This window comes from Miniopterus natalensis, chromosome 18, assembly GCF_054644295.1.
Source record: "Miniopterus natalensis isolate mMinNat1 chromosome 18, mMinNat1.hap1, whole genome shotgun sequence".
Lineage (NCBI taxonomy): Eukaryota > Metazoa > Chordata > Mammalia > Chiroptera > Miniopteridae > Miniopterus > Miniopterus natalensis.
In genome coordinates this window covers 12214243-12232030 of record NC_142098.1, presented here as the reverse complement: position 1 = coordinate 12232030, position 17788 = coordinate 12214243, and the positions used below count along the sequence as shown (strand labels likewise).

Below are 17788 nucleotides of genomic sequence, written 5' to 3'. Positions count from 1 at the left end.
AGGCCTCTTCCAAGTCCCCCTTCCGCATCCTACCCAGGCCGGGCCAGTGCGGCGCCTTCTGGGGTCTCTGAGTGGTCTCTGAACAGCCATGCCCAGTGCCCTGCCCCTCCCTCTGGGAAGAAGGCAGCAGACCTTCCAGTACCACTCCCTCCCCCCTCACGCAACACATTACACAGCAGGGAAACTTTTTTATGCCATCTACCCCAGGGGCCTCCTAGAGGCCAAAACCTAAGTGGCTGCCCAACCGTCTACCCCAAAGGCCAGCAGGATTGGACATATCCACTCCCTGCCCTCCTTCCCCAGGGCCAAGACAGGTAGATACACTGCCCACCCACTTCTCTTGTACTGCCAATTCTGCTTAGACCTGAGTCTTCACAGCACAATCGAAGGCCCAGGACCAGGGATCCTGCCAAGTGGGCTCCGAGCAGGACTGTTACCTGCTCGTAAGGCTGAACCCTCACTTCCAGAAAGCAGGAGAGACACATGCCAGGCCAATAAAGGCTATGGGGTTGGCACTGAAGGGTCGGTGGGGGAGGGTGGCACGTGAAGCAGAGGAATTGTGGGGGGCCTGCCTTGGCCCTCTGCACAGAACATGTCCCTGCAGCAGCCAAGTGACTTGTCATTCAAGCCAGCCACAGACCCGCCAGCCCACCTGGTAATGAGTGTTCAGGGACACGAGGCAGTGAAGGCTGCAATTTATACATTAGCCCAGAACAATCAGTCTCTGGGCAGAAATGACACACTGGAAGGTGGGAAGCATTTAGGGGGATCCTCTGATTACCTCAAGCTTTCCCAGTTAAGTATAGCTTCTGCCTCAACCCCTCTGAACAGGCAGGAATGGCTGCCGGGACAGGTGGACATGGCCAAGGGCCTTGGAGCCTGCAGGTGCCATGGCTGATGGGGGAGGGGGTGTCTCAGCAAGGCTGTGGCCGCTGGTCCCACACTTCTCAAACAGTGCTACCCCATCCTACAGGTAAGCCGGCTAAGGCAGGTTATATATCTGTGGCCCTGAGGAGCTTAGCCAAGAGGTAGGCACACAGCAGGCAGCCCAGTAACGCCCTGCTGTTAGTGATGGGCCAGAGAAAGGCCCAGGTTGTCCTCTCTGACCGGAGCCAAGTCCCACCACACCCAGGGTGGGGCCACCTCCCATGGATGCCATGCAGGAGTGCTTGCTGGTCGACTGAGGCCAAAGCCTCAGGCACTTTAACAAAGGCAGGAGTCCAGGAGTTCAAGGTTAATAAACAGGACCTCTAAACAAACATGACCATAGTGTGTGGCTCCAGCTCTGACACCCCTTCCCAACCAAGGGTACAGGGCTCTCTGCCAATGGGCCTGACCACTAAACCTCCCCCTTGCTACTCTTTCCCTCCTTGCAATCCACAAGAGGGCCCTGCACCCCCACCCCTGGCCAGCACGAGGTCAGCAGGCACGGTCACATCACCCAGACTGCTCCTTACTTTCCCATCCAGGTGGCATGGCTGGCAGGAAGCTTGGGCACAAACAGGATCGACTTCCCGGTGTCAACATCAATTACGCCGTAGCAGCCTGGCTCAGTGACCCCGAATGCCCAGTGAAAGAAGGACTCCTGTGGAGGAAACGAGGACCATGGTTACCCAGTCAGCAGGACAGAAACACAAGGCACAAGGAGGGAGGTGGGGCAGCCGATCAAGCACCACACTCAGGCCTGCTGCTCTCGAAGACTGACCCCCAGCCTCACACTGCCCTCTACGTCAGCACTCTGCCCTCCACCCCAGCTTCGGGCTGCCTCTCTCTTCCTTCCAGGGTTTGGCAGGGGGCTGCCTGGCTGGCTCCTCCAGCACTGCTTTGAGCCTTTTCTGATGATGTGGTTTCACACACATGCCCCAGCCCCACTTGCACCCCCACCTCACTGGCCACACCCATTGGCACAGAGGGCCACAGGTACCCACGAACACCAGAGGCCCAGCTCAACCCTGCATATGCCTCTCTGCTACCTGAATCCCTGCAGCCCCGATGCCGCAGGCAGGCAAGATGCCACCGACTCAGACACCAGGCTGGACATCTGCACAGAAATGGATTCCTCCACTCAGGACTTCTTACTTCCTTCCCCCACCCCCGGGCTGCTGCTGACTTCAGTGTTTAGCAATAAACACTGAGCTGAAATATCGTTAGAAAAGTATATCAAATGGAGGAGGAGCTCTTCTAAAATTAACCTTGCAGAACATCCGTGAGGGAGCCAACAGCTGAATTTAGGAGAGCAGTTTTTAAACCACAGAACGTGTAAACATCAAAGGCATCAAGACAAGTCAGAAAGAACTTTAGCCCTCCATGTCTCTAGCAACCAGGAGACTGCAGGCTTGTGACTGCAAGAACCATGAGGCAGAGGGAAGCCTTCCAGCAGGAGGTGCTTTTAGCAAAAACACTGCAATCACTCTGGGCAGTGGATCTCAGCCGGTCTGTGCCCTGTGGGGTGGACAGTCCAGCTGGGGAGGCCATGCCTCACCTCCTCTCCACACTCAGCTCCCCTTCATGTTCCCCTGCCTCCTCCCTGGCCTGGATGCTGGATGGCCATGTCCCCTAGGCTCTGGGAATGGCAGGGAGGAGGAGAGAGCACGAGACTTGGAGTCCAGAGATGGGGTTCTAATTAATCCCAGCTCCACCCTTGGAGCCTTGATTTCCTCGTCTATAAAGTAGGTGCAATGCTAGGATTAACAAGAGTGGGGCCAGCTCAGGGCCTTCCTGGCTTTCTCAGTGAGTTCCTCTGTCGAGTGTCCTTGCTTCTGTTCGTAGGAACTGAGTGATGTCAGTGATTCTCAGCCAACGCCACCACTTCCAGACTAGCTTCCTGCAGCTGGGCCATCTGCCGCCCCACAGGTTTCCAAAACCTCAAGGAGCCTCTGGATCACTTCCCAGGTGAGGGTCACAGGGTCAGCACTGGCCAAGCTGGGAAGAATGCCCAGGGCTCGGCTCCTGCTCAGCACCCTGCTCACACACTTCCCTGACCTCTGCAGTCCCATCCTCCCAGCTGCAGGCAGAAGGAACTGAGCCCTCCCCATCTGCACCTCTCTCTGGACATGGAAAGCTGCCCTGCCCACCTTCTGCCACCCACTCCTGTGGACACCATCCCCCGAAGTGGAACACTCATTCCCAGTGCCACCTGTCAGAATTCACCTTGGCCTTCAGGGACCACACCAAATGCTGCCTCCTCCACGAAGCTCTGCCTGCTTGCTCCCCTAGGAATATTATCCTTCTGTACCCTGACCTGAGAGAGCTGAGACTGGCTGGCGACAGCTCTGCCCTCAGGAAATGGGTGCTTTCTCAGTCCCCAGGCTGGGGCCTGCCTTCAGAGAGCCTCTCAGGGTCCCCCAGGAAACAAAGCTGCCTGAGGCCCACCAGGTTGGATGCTGGAGGAGGGCAGATGGCCACAGGAGGCCTGGTACATGCCTGGAGTTGCAGGGAGGTGCAGGGAGTGGCAGAGGCGGGCTCACCTGGCGGAAGAGGACCCCGGTGTCAGTGCAGTAGCGCTGTGTCTCCTCCCCGCCCTGCAGCAGCACGACAGAGCCAGCCTGCACAGCCGAGTTCTTTCGCAGCCTCTCACACAGGCGTCGCCTGTTCAGGGCAAAGAGCGCCAGTGGCACCTTCAGGGTTTCGTTCCCCAGCCAGAAGTGAGGTCTGCGAAGACAAGAGCACACACCGCCACACAGGCCTGTTAGCAGGGTCAAGCCCTCCCCACAGCAAAACCAGGTGGGCACACCAGGACCAGCTGCAACAACTAAGGACCCCCTGCCCTGACACTGACCAATCATTGGAGACCACGACCCTGAAAGAATATACCTGGGAAAGCTAATGAATGTTCTATTGAGATCCTTCCCTAAGACCTCCCCTAAACTTCCAGCCTTTAAAACCCCCACAATACTTGCAACTAGGAGAGCAATGGGCAGCGGCAGGTGGCAGCTCCTCCTGGGCTAAACCCCTGAACCTGTCTCCAAGGCTCCCTTTTCTCTGACTTTCCAGGGAGCAAAAGCAGCCCCGCCTAGGCTCTCCTGTTGCTTCTTCTATCCTAAGCCCTTCCTTGTGTCAGTGTCCCCAACCTTCTTAAACATGCTCTCAAAATCACCTGTGAAATCTTTCCTGCACGAAGTCAAGAACCCACACATTACCTGCCAGGCCAAGGCAGACCCGCCAAGGGCCAGGTCCCCTTTCTGGTAACAGTGCGACCCTTAGAGGCAGGGGCACTCCTGCACACCTTGGCCCCAATGCCACCTTCTCAGGATGGTCTTCCTTGGCATCTCTCTGCCCCCACTTGGTACTAGGCTGGGTTTCCTCCACTCTCCCAGCTCTGTGCCCAGGGCAAGCCTGAGGAATCCATTTGCAAGCTTCTCCATGCCTCTGGCATCCAGATGGGTTTAGCCAGGAGACAGGAAGGGGGAGATCAGAGTAGGTGAGGAGAGGGGGGAGAACAGAGAACCCTCTCCCTGGCTCCCTCCCTGGCGGAATCTGGAACTATGACGGCTGGGTCCCTTCACACAGGGCCACCGTTCCTACAGCTCTAGCCCTTGATGCTTCCTGTCCAGCTTCCCTTCTAGATTCTCTTAATCTGCCCACAGCTCTATAAACTGACCCTGCACTGTGCTCTCTTCAGTAACCCCTGAGTAAGGATCCACCAGGTGGCTATCTGCAAGGACACAGTCCTCTGCCAACACACATAGCCTGAGGTCTGCCTCTGCCCACTATAAACCCTGTGAAAACAGAGACCAGGTCCAGCTGGCATGGCTCAGCGGCTGACAGTCAACCTAGGAACTCGGAGGTCACGGTTCGATTCCTGGGCAGGGCACATGCCCAGGTTGCGGGCTCGCTCCCCAGTCAGGGGCGTGCAGGAGGCAGCCCATTGATGATGTTTCTCTCATCAGTGTTTCTTTATTCCTCTCCCTTCCTCTCTAAAAATCAACAAAAAACAGAGACTGGGTCTGCTCTGCTCACTGCTGTGCCCAGCACCTGGCATCCTGCTTGACACAAAGCAAGTGCTCAATAAATATTTGCTGAGTGAACAACAGTCACACATGGGGCGCCACACACACACACACACACACACACACACACAGCTGTTCAGATCAGAAGTTGCCATGTCAGCCTCAGCAGGGCAGAAAGCAGAGCCCTCAGGAACGGGACCTCACTCACCCTCCCAGTAGGGTAGACACAGGGGCAAGGGCCCCCTGTAAGTCAGGCTATTTCCTGTCAGGCTCAGCCACAAGGGTGAAAGGGCAGAGGTGACAGTCATAAACACACCTGTATCCCAGTGGCCACGCTGCCAGAAACTGAAAGTGCAGCCACCAGCATCCTGGCAGTGTCCGCCACGCCCCCTACACTTTTCCCCCGACTCAGCAAAGCTCATGGAGTGGGGTGGGCACAGGGAAGAACCTCATCTTTACAGACTTCCCAATAGCACAGAAGGAATGACACAGATGCCCAGGCAAAGGTGCCCAGACCCAAGAGGCTTCACCAGGACACCTGGCTGAAAATGCCCACCCTCAGCCTGCAGAGCCCAGGGCCACCCATCTCCTCCTCCACCACTCCTGGACCCTCTGGCCCACCCTCCCTCCTCAAACAGGTCAGGGCCTGCCACCACACCCCCACCTGGAAGGCCCTCAGAAGGGCTGGGCTTCCTCTAGTCTGAACCTTCAGCAAGGCCTAAATCCCTCAGGGCACCCAGACTGTGGCCTGGCCCAAGGGCCAAGCAGCCCACGTCAAGACAGGAAAACCTCTCTGTGCGCTTCTGCTGCTGCCTCAAGGAAAACCTACAATACTGCCTGATCCTATCAGCCCAGGGAAGGCAGCCCAGCCCGAGGCACCAGGCAGGCTGCTGAGCTACAGTCATTCATTTCTGCAGGGCAACCCCAGAATCAAGGTTTACAGAGACATGCCCTTTGACTTCTCGTGGCATACACCGAACCACCAGAGAGAATGCTGGGCCCAGAGCCAACGCAGATGACTTCTCTCTGCGAGTCCAGGAAAAGCAACGCTAATAAAAAGGCTCCAACTGGTTTCTGCTAGAACTTTTACTGGCGTCCAGAATTTAAAAGGCAAAAGCCAGGTCATCCCCAAGTCCCTGCCACCACAGGTCTGCTTTCCTGCAGGCAGCCAAGGGCACAGGCAACACCCAGGGAAGACAACAGGGGCTGGCAGACAGTGGTTCCCAGGCACCAAACAGCCCCACAAACAAGCTCTGGCTCCCACAGGCGAACCTGCACCCGGTCAACCGACCGACCACCAGGGCCCAGGAAGCAGCCAGTGACCAGGAGTGGGACAGCCCCTAGGAAAGGGGTGATCCTGCTACCCCTGCACCCCACTCCCCTATCTCTAAATTGTCCCCATCCCCCCAAGTCGGTACTGAGCTACCACCTCCTCCTTTGCCCTCAATGACTACCTGCCTGTGGGGCTCTCACCCAAGGCCCATGGACCCCTCAGGATTCACACATAGAACTTAGGGACTCCATCTACTTGGATGGGAAAAAAATTGTATGTTTATTTTCCCTAACCTCTCATTCAAATTTTCTTAATGTAAGCAACTAACCACAACAGTATCCGTAGTGTGTGACTATGACCAACAAAAATCACAAGTATTTTCATATATCATTGATGCCAGTGTATCTCAAAATATCACTTTTGCTCTCACTACTTCAAAACTAAGGTGGTTATTAGACCTGTGGTTTTTATTACCTAATGTGTTGATAAAGAAGTATATGTTACTATACCATAAATTTATTTTTAACATTTTGATAACAGTATTTCAATATAACTGGTTTCTCTGTAATCCTCTGTATTTTGTTTCATGCATTAAAAACACCATGTTGAGGAGGGTGCAAAGGTCTCGCTGATGCCCATGCAGTCCATAGCACAGTTGAAGACAAGATTCCTGCCCACTTCTGGATGGGGCCACACTAAGGACCAGCCTGCTTCCTCACCCTCAGCCTCCAGCTTAGGCCTGGCACCAGGCCCGCTGGGTGACTGTCAGCGACACCAGCCTGCTCACCCTGGTTAGAGGGGCCTCTAGGCAGCTGGTCAACAGCTCCCACCCTGTCTCCCTCTCTCTAGAGGAGGGACGGGGGGGGGGGTGTCTAAGCACAAACAGGGACTGAGAGAGGACTGTGTGGAGTATGGACCAGGCCTGGGAAGGGCTGGGAGGGTAAAGGGGCTCAGTGACTAGTACCTCTCCCACAGACCCACCCCTACCTTAGCCCCAAAATCAGCCTGATGCCTCTTCTCCAGGGGCACAAGGTTCGTATCAGGGTGGGACCGAGCTTTGATCCGCAACCTGATGCCTCCAGATACTTTCTCTCCAGAAGAATGCTGACTCCAGTGTGATCTATGACCCAACAGGTACACACCCAGGGCAGCTCACCCCAGCCTCTTTCTGGACAAAGGCTCTCTGGGCAGTAGCTCCTGGGAGTCATTCAGTTAAAGAATTGAAGATATTTCTTCATCCTACTCAAAATTCTGTCCCCCTCCCACCTGCAGCTCCTTTCCTCAATTACTAAGAGCCTCCCAGAAAGCAGGTCGGTGTGTTGGACAATTCCCCCTTTTCTCCATTCAGCACCATGTCACCCAGCACCAATCACAGGTGGCCACATGACAGCTGGAGATACAAACTGAACCGGTCCCTGGGCTCCAGGGATGCCAGCAGAGGCATGAAGGAAGGGAGCCCTCACCCACCCACGATGGGCAGGCATGCAGATGTGAGAAAGCATCCTGCCAGAGGGAAAAACACGGACTCTGGAGCTCTGAGCAGGAAGTCTTTACTGGAGGTCAGGAGTGGGGAGGTTGGGGGGTGGGTCAGGAAAGGCTTCTAGGCCAGGAACCGTCTGAGCTGAGCCTGCAAGTATATGAACAATTATGTCAGAGGAAAAGGACATTTCAGGGCCAGCAGGAGGACAGGCACAGGGAAGAAAAGAAAAGAAAGAGCCATGTAGGGGCGTGGATGCAGGCAGGTCTGGCTGCCATGGAGAAGGCTCAACTCTGTCCGTGGAAAGCTCAAGGCATGGCTCAAGGAGAAGGCAGGGCTCCCTCCCACCAAGTGCCAGAGAATGAAGTGGGGGTGACCTCAGAGCAGGTCCTCTGGGGGCTGTGGGACCCTCTGTCTCAGACTTGAAGTCCCTGCCCAGACAGAGCAAGATCAACCTAACACACTCCCCAGAGGAGTATTTCAAGTTTCTACTTGAACCTGACATGCTAGCTTAGGGCTTGCACTGCCCGAAATCACATGGAACACATCCCAGGGACTCTCATGGCCTCCGCTGGCCCAGGCTCTGGTAGGACTCTAAAGGCCACAAAATCTGACTCCCAGGGAGTCCGTGGCCATGACTTGATGATGTGGTGCCTCATTAGGACAACCTGATCTGTCCTATGTGTGCAGCTGGGCACCGAGCTTTGCTGGAAACACACTCAGAATTTATTTCCCTTAAGGAAGATGCTGGAGCTAGACCTCAGGCTCGGGGTCCAGCAGGGCAGCCCCATACCAGCCTGGGATGGCTTTTGCCAAGGAGGCCCTGTCAAACTCTGGAAGTTCCCTGCACCTATCAGGCTCAGGTCTCCCTCCAAAGGACACCTCTCCTAGACCTCTGTCACTCTGTTTTACCCACCTTGCCCATCCCATCCCATGGCCCAGAGACTCAGCTTTGCTATAAAATCCCTCCTTCCAGGATTCAGCCAGTTCCAGGCTCACCACCATCCAGTCACCACCTTGGCTCCTCTATACCTTCAGGAAAGCAGCAAGCCTCAGACCAGCAAGAACCCCTGAACCCAAATGCAGCCTCTGGAATTCCCTGTGACCTCCTAGCCTGCCCAGATATTAGGATAACAGACCCACATCCAGGCATTGGTCTACACCTACTGCTCACTCTGCTCTTTAAGACAGGATCACAGGCTGGATTTTCAAGGATCTGATCCTGGGTTCCTTAACACTCATCTAGGACTTTGCACGCACAGTTCTCTGCCTGAGGGGTGAAGCCTACCCCTACTCTTCCCTGAGCTCAGAACTCGTGCCCCTCCATGGCACACACCAAGACCAGAAGCAGGCAGATGGATGACAGAGTCCCATGTGTCCATCTGCCGCAGTGGTCTGTGAACACCTAAGGGTAGGGTAAGTGCTATTCCTGGAACACAGCAGATGCCCACTAAATGTTTGGTCTGTATGTCCTAAGCTCTTCCAACCTTGGGGACCAACAGAGGGGGCCACTTTCTATTGCCATTCTCCACACCTCCCATTCAGTCTACCAGTTCCCCCACTCTGATCTCAATCCCCACCCTTGTATCTGGGGCAGTTCTCCCTCTTCTACCACTACCTCTCCTAGTTCCAGCACCAAGCCCACATTCAGTCCCCAGTATTTCTCCTCCCCCTGAACTCACACACAGCCCAAGGCAGTGATCATTGAAAAAGCAAATCTGGGCAGATTAAAACCTTAAAGGGCTTCAGGCCCTCAGGACAAAGTCTGGAGAAGTCATCTGGGGCACCACACCCTCCAGAATGGAGAAACACACCTGTTGCCAGAACACGCTGAACTCTCAACCTTTGTCTCTCAACCTTTGCTCAGATGTTCCCTTATCTGGGACACTATCTCCAGTGTTTCAGTGTGATCCCATCTGTCCACACTTTCTCCCACTCATTCTTTCATGCAGCAGAATTTATGAAGCACCTACTGTGCGCAAGGCACTGTACTAGTGAGGCTCAGGAGTGAACCAGAGAAAGGCCCTGACCGTACATTCTAAATGGAAAGACAAGAAACAAGTAAAAATATATGTACCATATATACTTTATCAGGTCGTGAGAGGACTACAAAAAGTAGAATAGGTGCTTCGGGAAGGCTTCTCTAAGGGGGTGGCATTTCGGCCCCGAAGGAAGTGGGGAGGCGCCCCGCTGGGGAGCAGAGTCCCAGCCCTCTCCAGCACTGCCGCCTCCCCACAGCGCCCTGGCAACGCGCCGCCTTCCCGTCCGAGGGTCGTGGCCGCGAGCGCGCGTGTCGACCCGAGCCCCCCCTCGGCCGCACAACGGGGACTAACGGGGTAGCGGGGAGGGGAGCTGCGGGCACGGCGCAGCACCCGACTCGGAAGGCGCGGCTGGCCGCCCGAGCGAACACGTGCTCCGCGCGCGGCCACCCAGAGCGCCCGGCGGCGACTGTCACCCACTGTCCGGCCAGGAGGCCCAAGCCCCCTCTCTGCGCCGCCGGGCAAAGGCCACGGACCGCAGCGGCACTCACCTGCTGGCAGTCGCCATGTTCGCCCGGCTCCCGCGTCACGTGAAGTGCGGCATCAGCTGAGTCCGGTCCTGTCCCCCGAGCGGGGGGCCTGGGCGGGGCCCGGACTAGATGGGCGGGGCGTGGGCGGGGCCTGGGATCCCCGACCCGCCCCCTCCAGCCCCACCGAACCGGGAGAGGTGGAGCCCTGGAGGAGGAAGAGGACGTAACCGCGCAAAGGCTTCCCGGCTGCAGCGAGGGGCGGGGCCTGGGGGAGGGGCAGGTATATTTGCATAACTGGGGGCGTGTCTGGAGGCTGTGGGCACCTTGATGCAGCAGCTCCGGACCTCGGGTCTCAGCCGGTCCTGAAAGGACACCGTGGTAGGGGGAGCCCCTGACCCAAGCTAGGGGTGAGCCAGAGGTGGCAGCTATTGCTTCAGAAGGGAAATGGCTTCAGCAAAGGACGGGGCAATTGGAGTAACAGAAAAGTTCAGTGTCCAGGGGAGAGCGTGTGGGAGAGAGAGGTGTGGCCTTCCAGGTAAAAGCAAGGGTCAGATCCTGCAGGGCCTTGAATGTGGGGCTGGGGCATTATGTCTGATGGGACCTTTCCAAGCTCCTCAGCTGCAGGATGAAGGGGGACCCCGAGGCAGGAAGGCCAGTGAGGATCTCTGGGGAGAAGTAGGCACACAGAGGGTACAATTAAGGAGGGAGAATCTACCCCGGGGCATCCCCCTCTGCTCTTCTGTGCATTGGTGTTAGATTCAGGGTCCTCCTGAGAGCTGGGCAGAGGGGTATCAGGGAGGGGGGTGGGAAGTAGATGTTCCAGGAAAGCAACCGGGCTACAGGTGCCTTAGAATAATAGTAATTTAACAACTACTGCCAACTTACTGTGCCCCAATCCTTTGCAAATGTTAGCTCATTGAATCCTCACAGCAGCCCTGTGAGGTAGGCTCTGTCCTGAATGCCATTCTGTTGACGCCCAGAGAGGCTGGTAACTAGCCTGAGCTCACACAGGGGCCAAGTTCATGTAGTCACATCCCTGAGTAGTCACCCACACTAACTCTGTGAAGGAAAGGGGCCCAGTGCTGGGGGATGGGTACCCTTGGGGTCCTGGGCCACACGATGGTGTGCAAATGTGTGTGGACAGGAGGTAGGCCCCAGCACATGCCCCTAGGGTTCCTGATCCCAGCCCCCAGCTGTTTCAAAGCTAAAAGTAACTTCTAGTTAAAGGGTTTGAGTTTGGGGTGCGTCTTGTTTCTTTATAAAGACAAGAATGTGGGTCACCATGGCTTGACTGGGGGATGGAGGACACCAGGGGCTATGAGATGGAGAAGCAGCTGCTGTTTGTCTCCACAAAGCTGGGAAGAGAGCAGGCCCCTTAAATAGGGGGAAGAATGGAGCCAAACCATAAGCAGAGTGGGTGGCGCCACATGGCCGCTTCCAGGGGGCTGTCACCCACTGGGCTGTCACCAGCACCATCCCTGGCTTCCTCATTTGTCAGGTGGGAGGAAATGGTACCCACCTCAGGGGACTGCTGGAGAGTTTCCTGAGCAAACATCCAGGCACCCTTAGCCCATGGCACAGCCAAAGAGGCCAAAGCTCTGAGGAGAAAGGTGGCGTGTCCAAACAAAATCAAGGAGAGGTGATGGAAGAAGGGAACCCCAGCCTACCTCCCCCTTCCCACTACACATTGTAACTCTCAGGGGTCTCTGTCCTCCAGGCAGTACCCCAGAGAGAGGGTCTAATGGCCCTTTGCCAGTGTCCATAGAGGAGACCAGAGGTATAATGCCCTATACCCCACCACCGGCCCTGTGCCCCCAAGATCTTGAGCCCCCCATTAAGCTGTTGCTCTACCTTCATCTAAAGAATTTTGATCCCTAATAAGGGACACTTTTTAAAAATAACCCAGAGCGAGCAGAATGTACTTTTCATGCTCCTTTATGAAAAGAAAACCTGCTCCCCAGCTAATCACAGCCCCTCTACCATTTTTTTACATAAAATATGTCAAAATTAAGCTAACTGCCAGCTCTGAGTATTTATTAATGTGAAAATGAAGTAGTTATTCTACACATCCATAAAATAATAAGGGGCCCTGGATGGTTTTCTCAGTGGTTAGAGTGCCAGCCGGCAGACTGAAGGGTCCCGGGCCCGATTCTGGCCAAGGGCAGATATCTCTGTTGCAGGCTCAGCCCTGCTGGGGTGAGCGTGGGAGTCAACCAATCAATGTCTCTCTCTCTCTCTCTCTCTCTCTCTTCTCTCTCAATCTCTCTCTCTCTCCTGCCCACTCTCTCTGAAAAAGCAATGGGAAAAATATCCTCTAGTGAGGATTAAATAATAATAATAATAAATAATAGGGGGAGGGCACCTACCAACTGAGTGGAGCACTCTTGTTTGTGAGCAGTAATAGGAAGGCCCTACCCATGACTCCTGCCCACCCAGGCCTGTCTGGACCATGGGCCTGTCCTGCCAGTGGTTTATGAGCCTGGCACAGAGGGCTGCCCCCACTCCTTACTCCTCCCCATCAGAGCTCTGGCAGGGACTCCAGGAGAAGTGGCCCTGGGAGTGGAAGAAGACTCATAGTTACTCATGCAGGGCAGGCCTTGGACACTGCTGGGACCTGGAAGGCAATTGGGGAAAGATTGATTTTAGAGAGTTGGAGCGGAAGTGTGTAAATCAACAAGAGAGCGGCAGGCAGCATCCTCAGGCCTCATGCGGCGATACCTCTGAGGTCACAGGCCCTTGACTGAAACAGTCTCCCCTCTAGTCACCTACAAGTGGCCGCGAGGTGTTTGTGCTCAGCGGACCCAGCAGCCAGAGTAGCATAACATTTACAAGTGCCCTGCCCCAGCCCGAGGCTCAGTAGAAATGTGGCTCCCATTGTCCCTGTGACACTGTGTCCTGCCAGGTTTCTTTGCTCTGCTTAGCCCCCTAGATCTAGCCATGTGCTCTTGCAGCTCCCTGGACACAGCTGACAGCTGGTTGCCTGGAGATGGCAGGCCCAGAGGTGGTGACCAGCTAGACTCTTGACTCATGAGCCACTCTTGGGGCCTTCCAGAGGTGTCCTCGGAAGAGCCATTACATGGATCCCATCCATCTTCTGCTGCACACCAGTACACTGGTCTGCTGGAAGGCTCTGTGGGACCACACTAGAGGTGGCTTGGAGGCTTGCTCTGCCCCTGGCTGCTGAGCTGTCACCCATGAAGCCACTCTGTGACTGGCCACACTGTGAGGGATCAGGGCCTAGATCCTGCCCTAGAGATCTGGGGATAGAAGAGGAAGAAGAGCCCTCAGTGTTGTCCCCAAGGAGCCCCCATCTGGGAGGGCCGACGGCAGGGGTACATACTGCTCTGTCTTACTGTGATGAGTGGAGACTAACTGAGAGATTCTGGGCATGGGGTCCAGGCCCGTGTCTAGGGAGGGAGCTCAGGAGGGTTGGAAGAGAGATCTGGAAAGATCCAGCAAGACTCTGCACCCACTACATGGGGGCCCCAGCTGCAGGTGGTGAAGCCCCACAGGGAGTGTCAGTTGAGGGTTTTGTGATTGCTTGTCTGCTTTTGCTGAGAACAGAAGACTGGGCTCAGAAAACCAGCACCAAATGGACTGAACAGAAAGATAGAGAGGTGTAGGTGTGTGGGGTGTAAGATGGGGGGGGGGGGCATATTCTAGCCTGACCTCTTCCCGAGTGGGCACAGAAGGAATGTGATGGACATGAAATGCCTGGGAGGCTGCATTCCCATCCCAGCCTTCAGCCTCTGCGGTGTCAGCAGCGGCAGCCCTAGCTCTCCAACTCCTGAGGCCAGCGTGGCCTGCCCTTTCCTTCAGGACCACACCACATCTGTCACCACCATCGGTCAGGCCCCGGAGGAGCCCCACATCACGCCATTCTCCTCCTGCCCTCCTCCCCTGGCCCAGCTGCCCGAGTCTCCACCTTCCTCCAGGAAAGCCGAGGCAGCAGCCGAGGGCCCTCCCTAGGAAGCACCCGTCACCGCCTCAGATGGAGTGGTCCCCGCTGAGTGCTTTGCCAGGGTCTGCGAGGCAATTCAAGATGAGAAATGGCACTGTGGCTTCGGAAAGGCAAATCATTCCAACAGCACCTTAAAAACATCAACAGCAACAAGCTCTTTGTGTGTGTGTGAAAATGGGGAATATATTGTTTTTCACTGTTTGGATGACTGTTTTCTCATCTTGAAATCACAAGCTGTTTTCTTCCAGAGAGACTTATAAATACGTCCAATTATTGACATTCAATATAGGAAATAAAGTTCTGAAATGGTTCTCTTCTGCGCACACGCGGTGGGCTGGCCAGGTTGGGCAGGTGATAATTACTTTTATTTCTTACAAGTCACGGTCGTATTGGTGCAGAGCGGCTCGTCTCCCCACCCTTTATTGCTTTCACCTTTATTATATTTCCCATGTTGTGCAGGGCTATTCATTGGTGTAACTTTATTACCACATTTCAAGATTTTGATTAAAAAATGAAAGAAAGAAATTCCTAATATCGAAAGTGTGAGTGTAAAGGCCCAGGGCAGGGGAATTTGGGTCTGTGGCTCATGTCCTGAAAAGAACTCTCCCCTGGGGGGATGGGCTCTCCCTCTGCCCAGCTCCAGGTTACTGAGTATCTCTGATGTTCCTGCGACACTCACAACTGCTCCTCTTGTGAGCTGGTGTCAGGGTAGCATTTTAAGGAGGATACTTCAGCCCTCCATGAAATAAACCACCCACGGACTGTGGTGAGGACATTAGATGGGGTGTCCCACGAGGCACAGTCCTTGGCTCAAGATGACCGTCAGTGGTCATATGAGCAGTAGGGCAGCAGGAAAGGACCAAGACCCTTATCCCCCAGGTGTGGAGGTGATCGAGATGTCCTATGAGGTCATTCTCAGCCCTGCCCACCTACAGAGCAACTTCAGCACAAAGGGGTGGGTCCATAACCCCAAGCCCAAGGGAGTGGTCAGTGCTCGCTCCCTTCACGAGGACTGGCTGGGTCTGTGGGCTGCCTGACCACCTCAAGCCAGCCCTGGGGTCCCTGCATGTGGGCTGACATTCCAGGCAAATGAAGAGCTGCTAGGAGGTTTGCGAGAGGGGTTAGAAACATATAATAGATGGCAAAATAGACTTCAAATTCTTGTCCTTGCTGTGCCCACATCCTTGCTTTGTGATGCCGCAGCTCCTGCCATTCAGAAGTGGAGTCTTTTTCACCAGCCCTTGAATCTGGGTGGCCATGAGACTGACTTTGGAGAGTGGGACGTTAGCAAAAGCAGAGGTCCTGGAAGGTGTTCCTCCCCCAGGGCTGACCCTCTCGCCACTCTTGGGAGCCCTGCCCATGGGAAGACGCCCTAGCTAACCTGCTGGAGTGTAAGGCACCTGTTCAACAGCCAGCCAACCAGCAGACACACAAGCGGGACTGACCTAGAATATCAGGCTCCGGCCAACCCAGGTCCAGCAGAGACCAGCTGAGCTGGCCCTCAGAATCCTGAGCTATAGAAATGGCTGTTTGAGCCATTGCATTGGATGGTTTGTTATCCAGGCTATCAAAGCCGAAGCAGAGCAGAGAGAGGAAATCCTCCTCCCCAGAGAGGAGGCTGGGGGCAGGCACTGGAGGGGCTATGAAGGGGTTCACAACAGGCCGCCCCCACATGTGCCATTTGGCATATGAATTATTTTGAGCTGGAAGAAGTGGAGATCTTGCAGGCTCACGAGAAACTTTTACCTCTCCCTTAAAGAATTTAATTAGGGACGTTGCCCATACAAAGAGTTATTACCAGAAATAACTTTTTATGACCTGTCTATAGGACAGGACAACTTCCTAATTACGGAACATCTGCTCTTGTCATCCTGCGAATGACCTTCCTTCCCCTGAAGCCCCAAGGTGCCTTACCTCATGCTTAGCTAAGAATGCCGTAGATACGTCATTTTCTCTTTCTGCCTCTGAACCTCTCATGTATGTGGAGTTCCCGTAAGTATGTATATAATTAAATTTGGTTATTTTCTCTTGTTAATTTGTATCATGTCGATTTAATGATTAGACCAGCCCAAAAAACCTAGGAGAGTAGAGGAAAGATTCTGCCTCCCCCACAGCTATTTTCACAAGGAATTCAGGGAGATGCAGGGTGCCAGCAGCACTGCGTAGGACCCTGGGGAGAAAGTGTGACCTTCACCTTACCTCTGCCCGGAGCACAGCCTGACTTCAGCTTGGAGAAAGCTGCAGGGACCTCAGTTCAGCCTCAGCACCGTGTGGTTGCACTGCCTTGGCGGCCCCGAGAGGCAGCCCCGCCTCACACACATAGCTGCGCTGCTGCTGGAGGCTGGGCAGCCGCGGTGCAGCGAGGGGGGTCCCAGGGGGCTTCCTGGGCAGCAGACTTGTAGCACAGGAGGTGGGAGGAACTCTGTGAGCTTCTGCAAGAATCACTCTGGGGAGGCCCAGGAGTACCTGGAAGAGACTTTCCAGACCCCTGTAATACAGATGGGACTGGAGCCCATTAAATCCAAAAGATCATGTTGATAGAGCCTTGTGTCCACCAAAAGCTGGTGAGCCTGGCCTGGGGACTTGGCCTGCACTGTCATACCCCAAAGCAAATCTGGCACAAGGTGTACACAGCACGGGTTTGTACTGGGTGGCCTGGATGGGTGACTGAGAGGTGAGTCAGGGAGTTCACCCCTAGGCTGCTTGGCTTGCTGGAACAGACTCAAACTGAGCACAGATTGGGAGTAGAGCACTGCTCCTTCCGAAGCAAAACACCTCGTTGAGTTGCTGCAGAGACATCTGCCTAATCCAAGGCTGGGACTGTCCAAGCCGAGCCCCCCAGCACTTCCAGGTGCTGGCCATTACATCCAAAGCATCTTTTTAAAAGATTAATAGAAACCCAAGAAGGTGCTCAGTCTGGATAGTAGCATGATCTCTCAACGAGGTGCCATGTTCACCGACAGCACCATCAGCCCGCAGGGGTCTCACTCCCTTCTTCATCCTTTCTGGGCATTCAGTTCAGTCTTTGGGAAAATCACCATTTTACTTCCAGATCCCAGAGATCGCTATTCAGGACTTGAGGGAGAATTTACTGAACATCATTTCATAGTGGAAATGCCAGTGGCAGGAGCTTCTGCACAAGGACCCTCCCAAGAAGCAACTCATCTCAGTTCCCAGGCCACACATTCACCCCCAGGCCCAGGTGTCCGCCTGGCATGAGGCCTCTCCCAGTGGGGCTTCCTCCCAGTGAGACCCGCAGCCCAGCCCACAGTGGCCTCCCAGAGCCTAAGGGCCAGTGCTGGTGCCAGAGGGCACCAGGCCTTCTCAGGGATCTGGGAGGAGAGACCGAAAACCTCCAGGAGCACCTCCTCTGCTTGAGGGAGAGGAAGGCCGAAACTGGGCGGAGAAGAGCACATGGACTCTTTATGGATGTCCCCTGACTCCAGGCTGCAGAATGGGCTGCCCAGAAAACCCTTTTTAGCTTTGTCCCTCTGTCACCCAAGGACACTTGCTATGTGAAGCCTAAGGGTCCTATCTAAGGGGGTTCCAGGCCTCAAGGGAAGGCCCACCTAGCACAGGAACAAGCTCCAAGCTCTTCTGTGTGGTTTTTTCTTGGAGG

General features: G+C 55.0%; 1 protein-coding gene across 1 annotated transcript in view; it reads right to left on the bottom strand.

Annotated features, from left to right (window-relative positions):
- PEPD (peptidase D) overlaps nucleotides 1-10296 on the bottom strand; it is a 109597-nt gene extending 99301 nt beyond the window's left edge. Inside the window, exons 1-3 of the mRNA XM_087826797.1 lie at nucleotides 10230-10296; nucleotides 3468-3651; nucleotides 1458-1585 (exon numbers count right to left, since the gene is read on the bottom strand). Coding sequence (XP_087682923.1) covers nucleotides 1458-1585; nucleotides 3468-3651; nucleotides 10230-10246 — 329 coding nt within the window. The 5' untranslated portion in view covers nucleotides 10247-10296. The remainder of the gene's footprint in view (nucleotides 1-1457; nucleotides 1586-3467; nucleotides 3652-10229) is intronic.
- Nucleotides 10297-17788: the final 7492 nt, after the last annotated feature.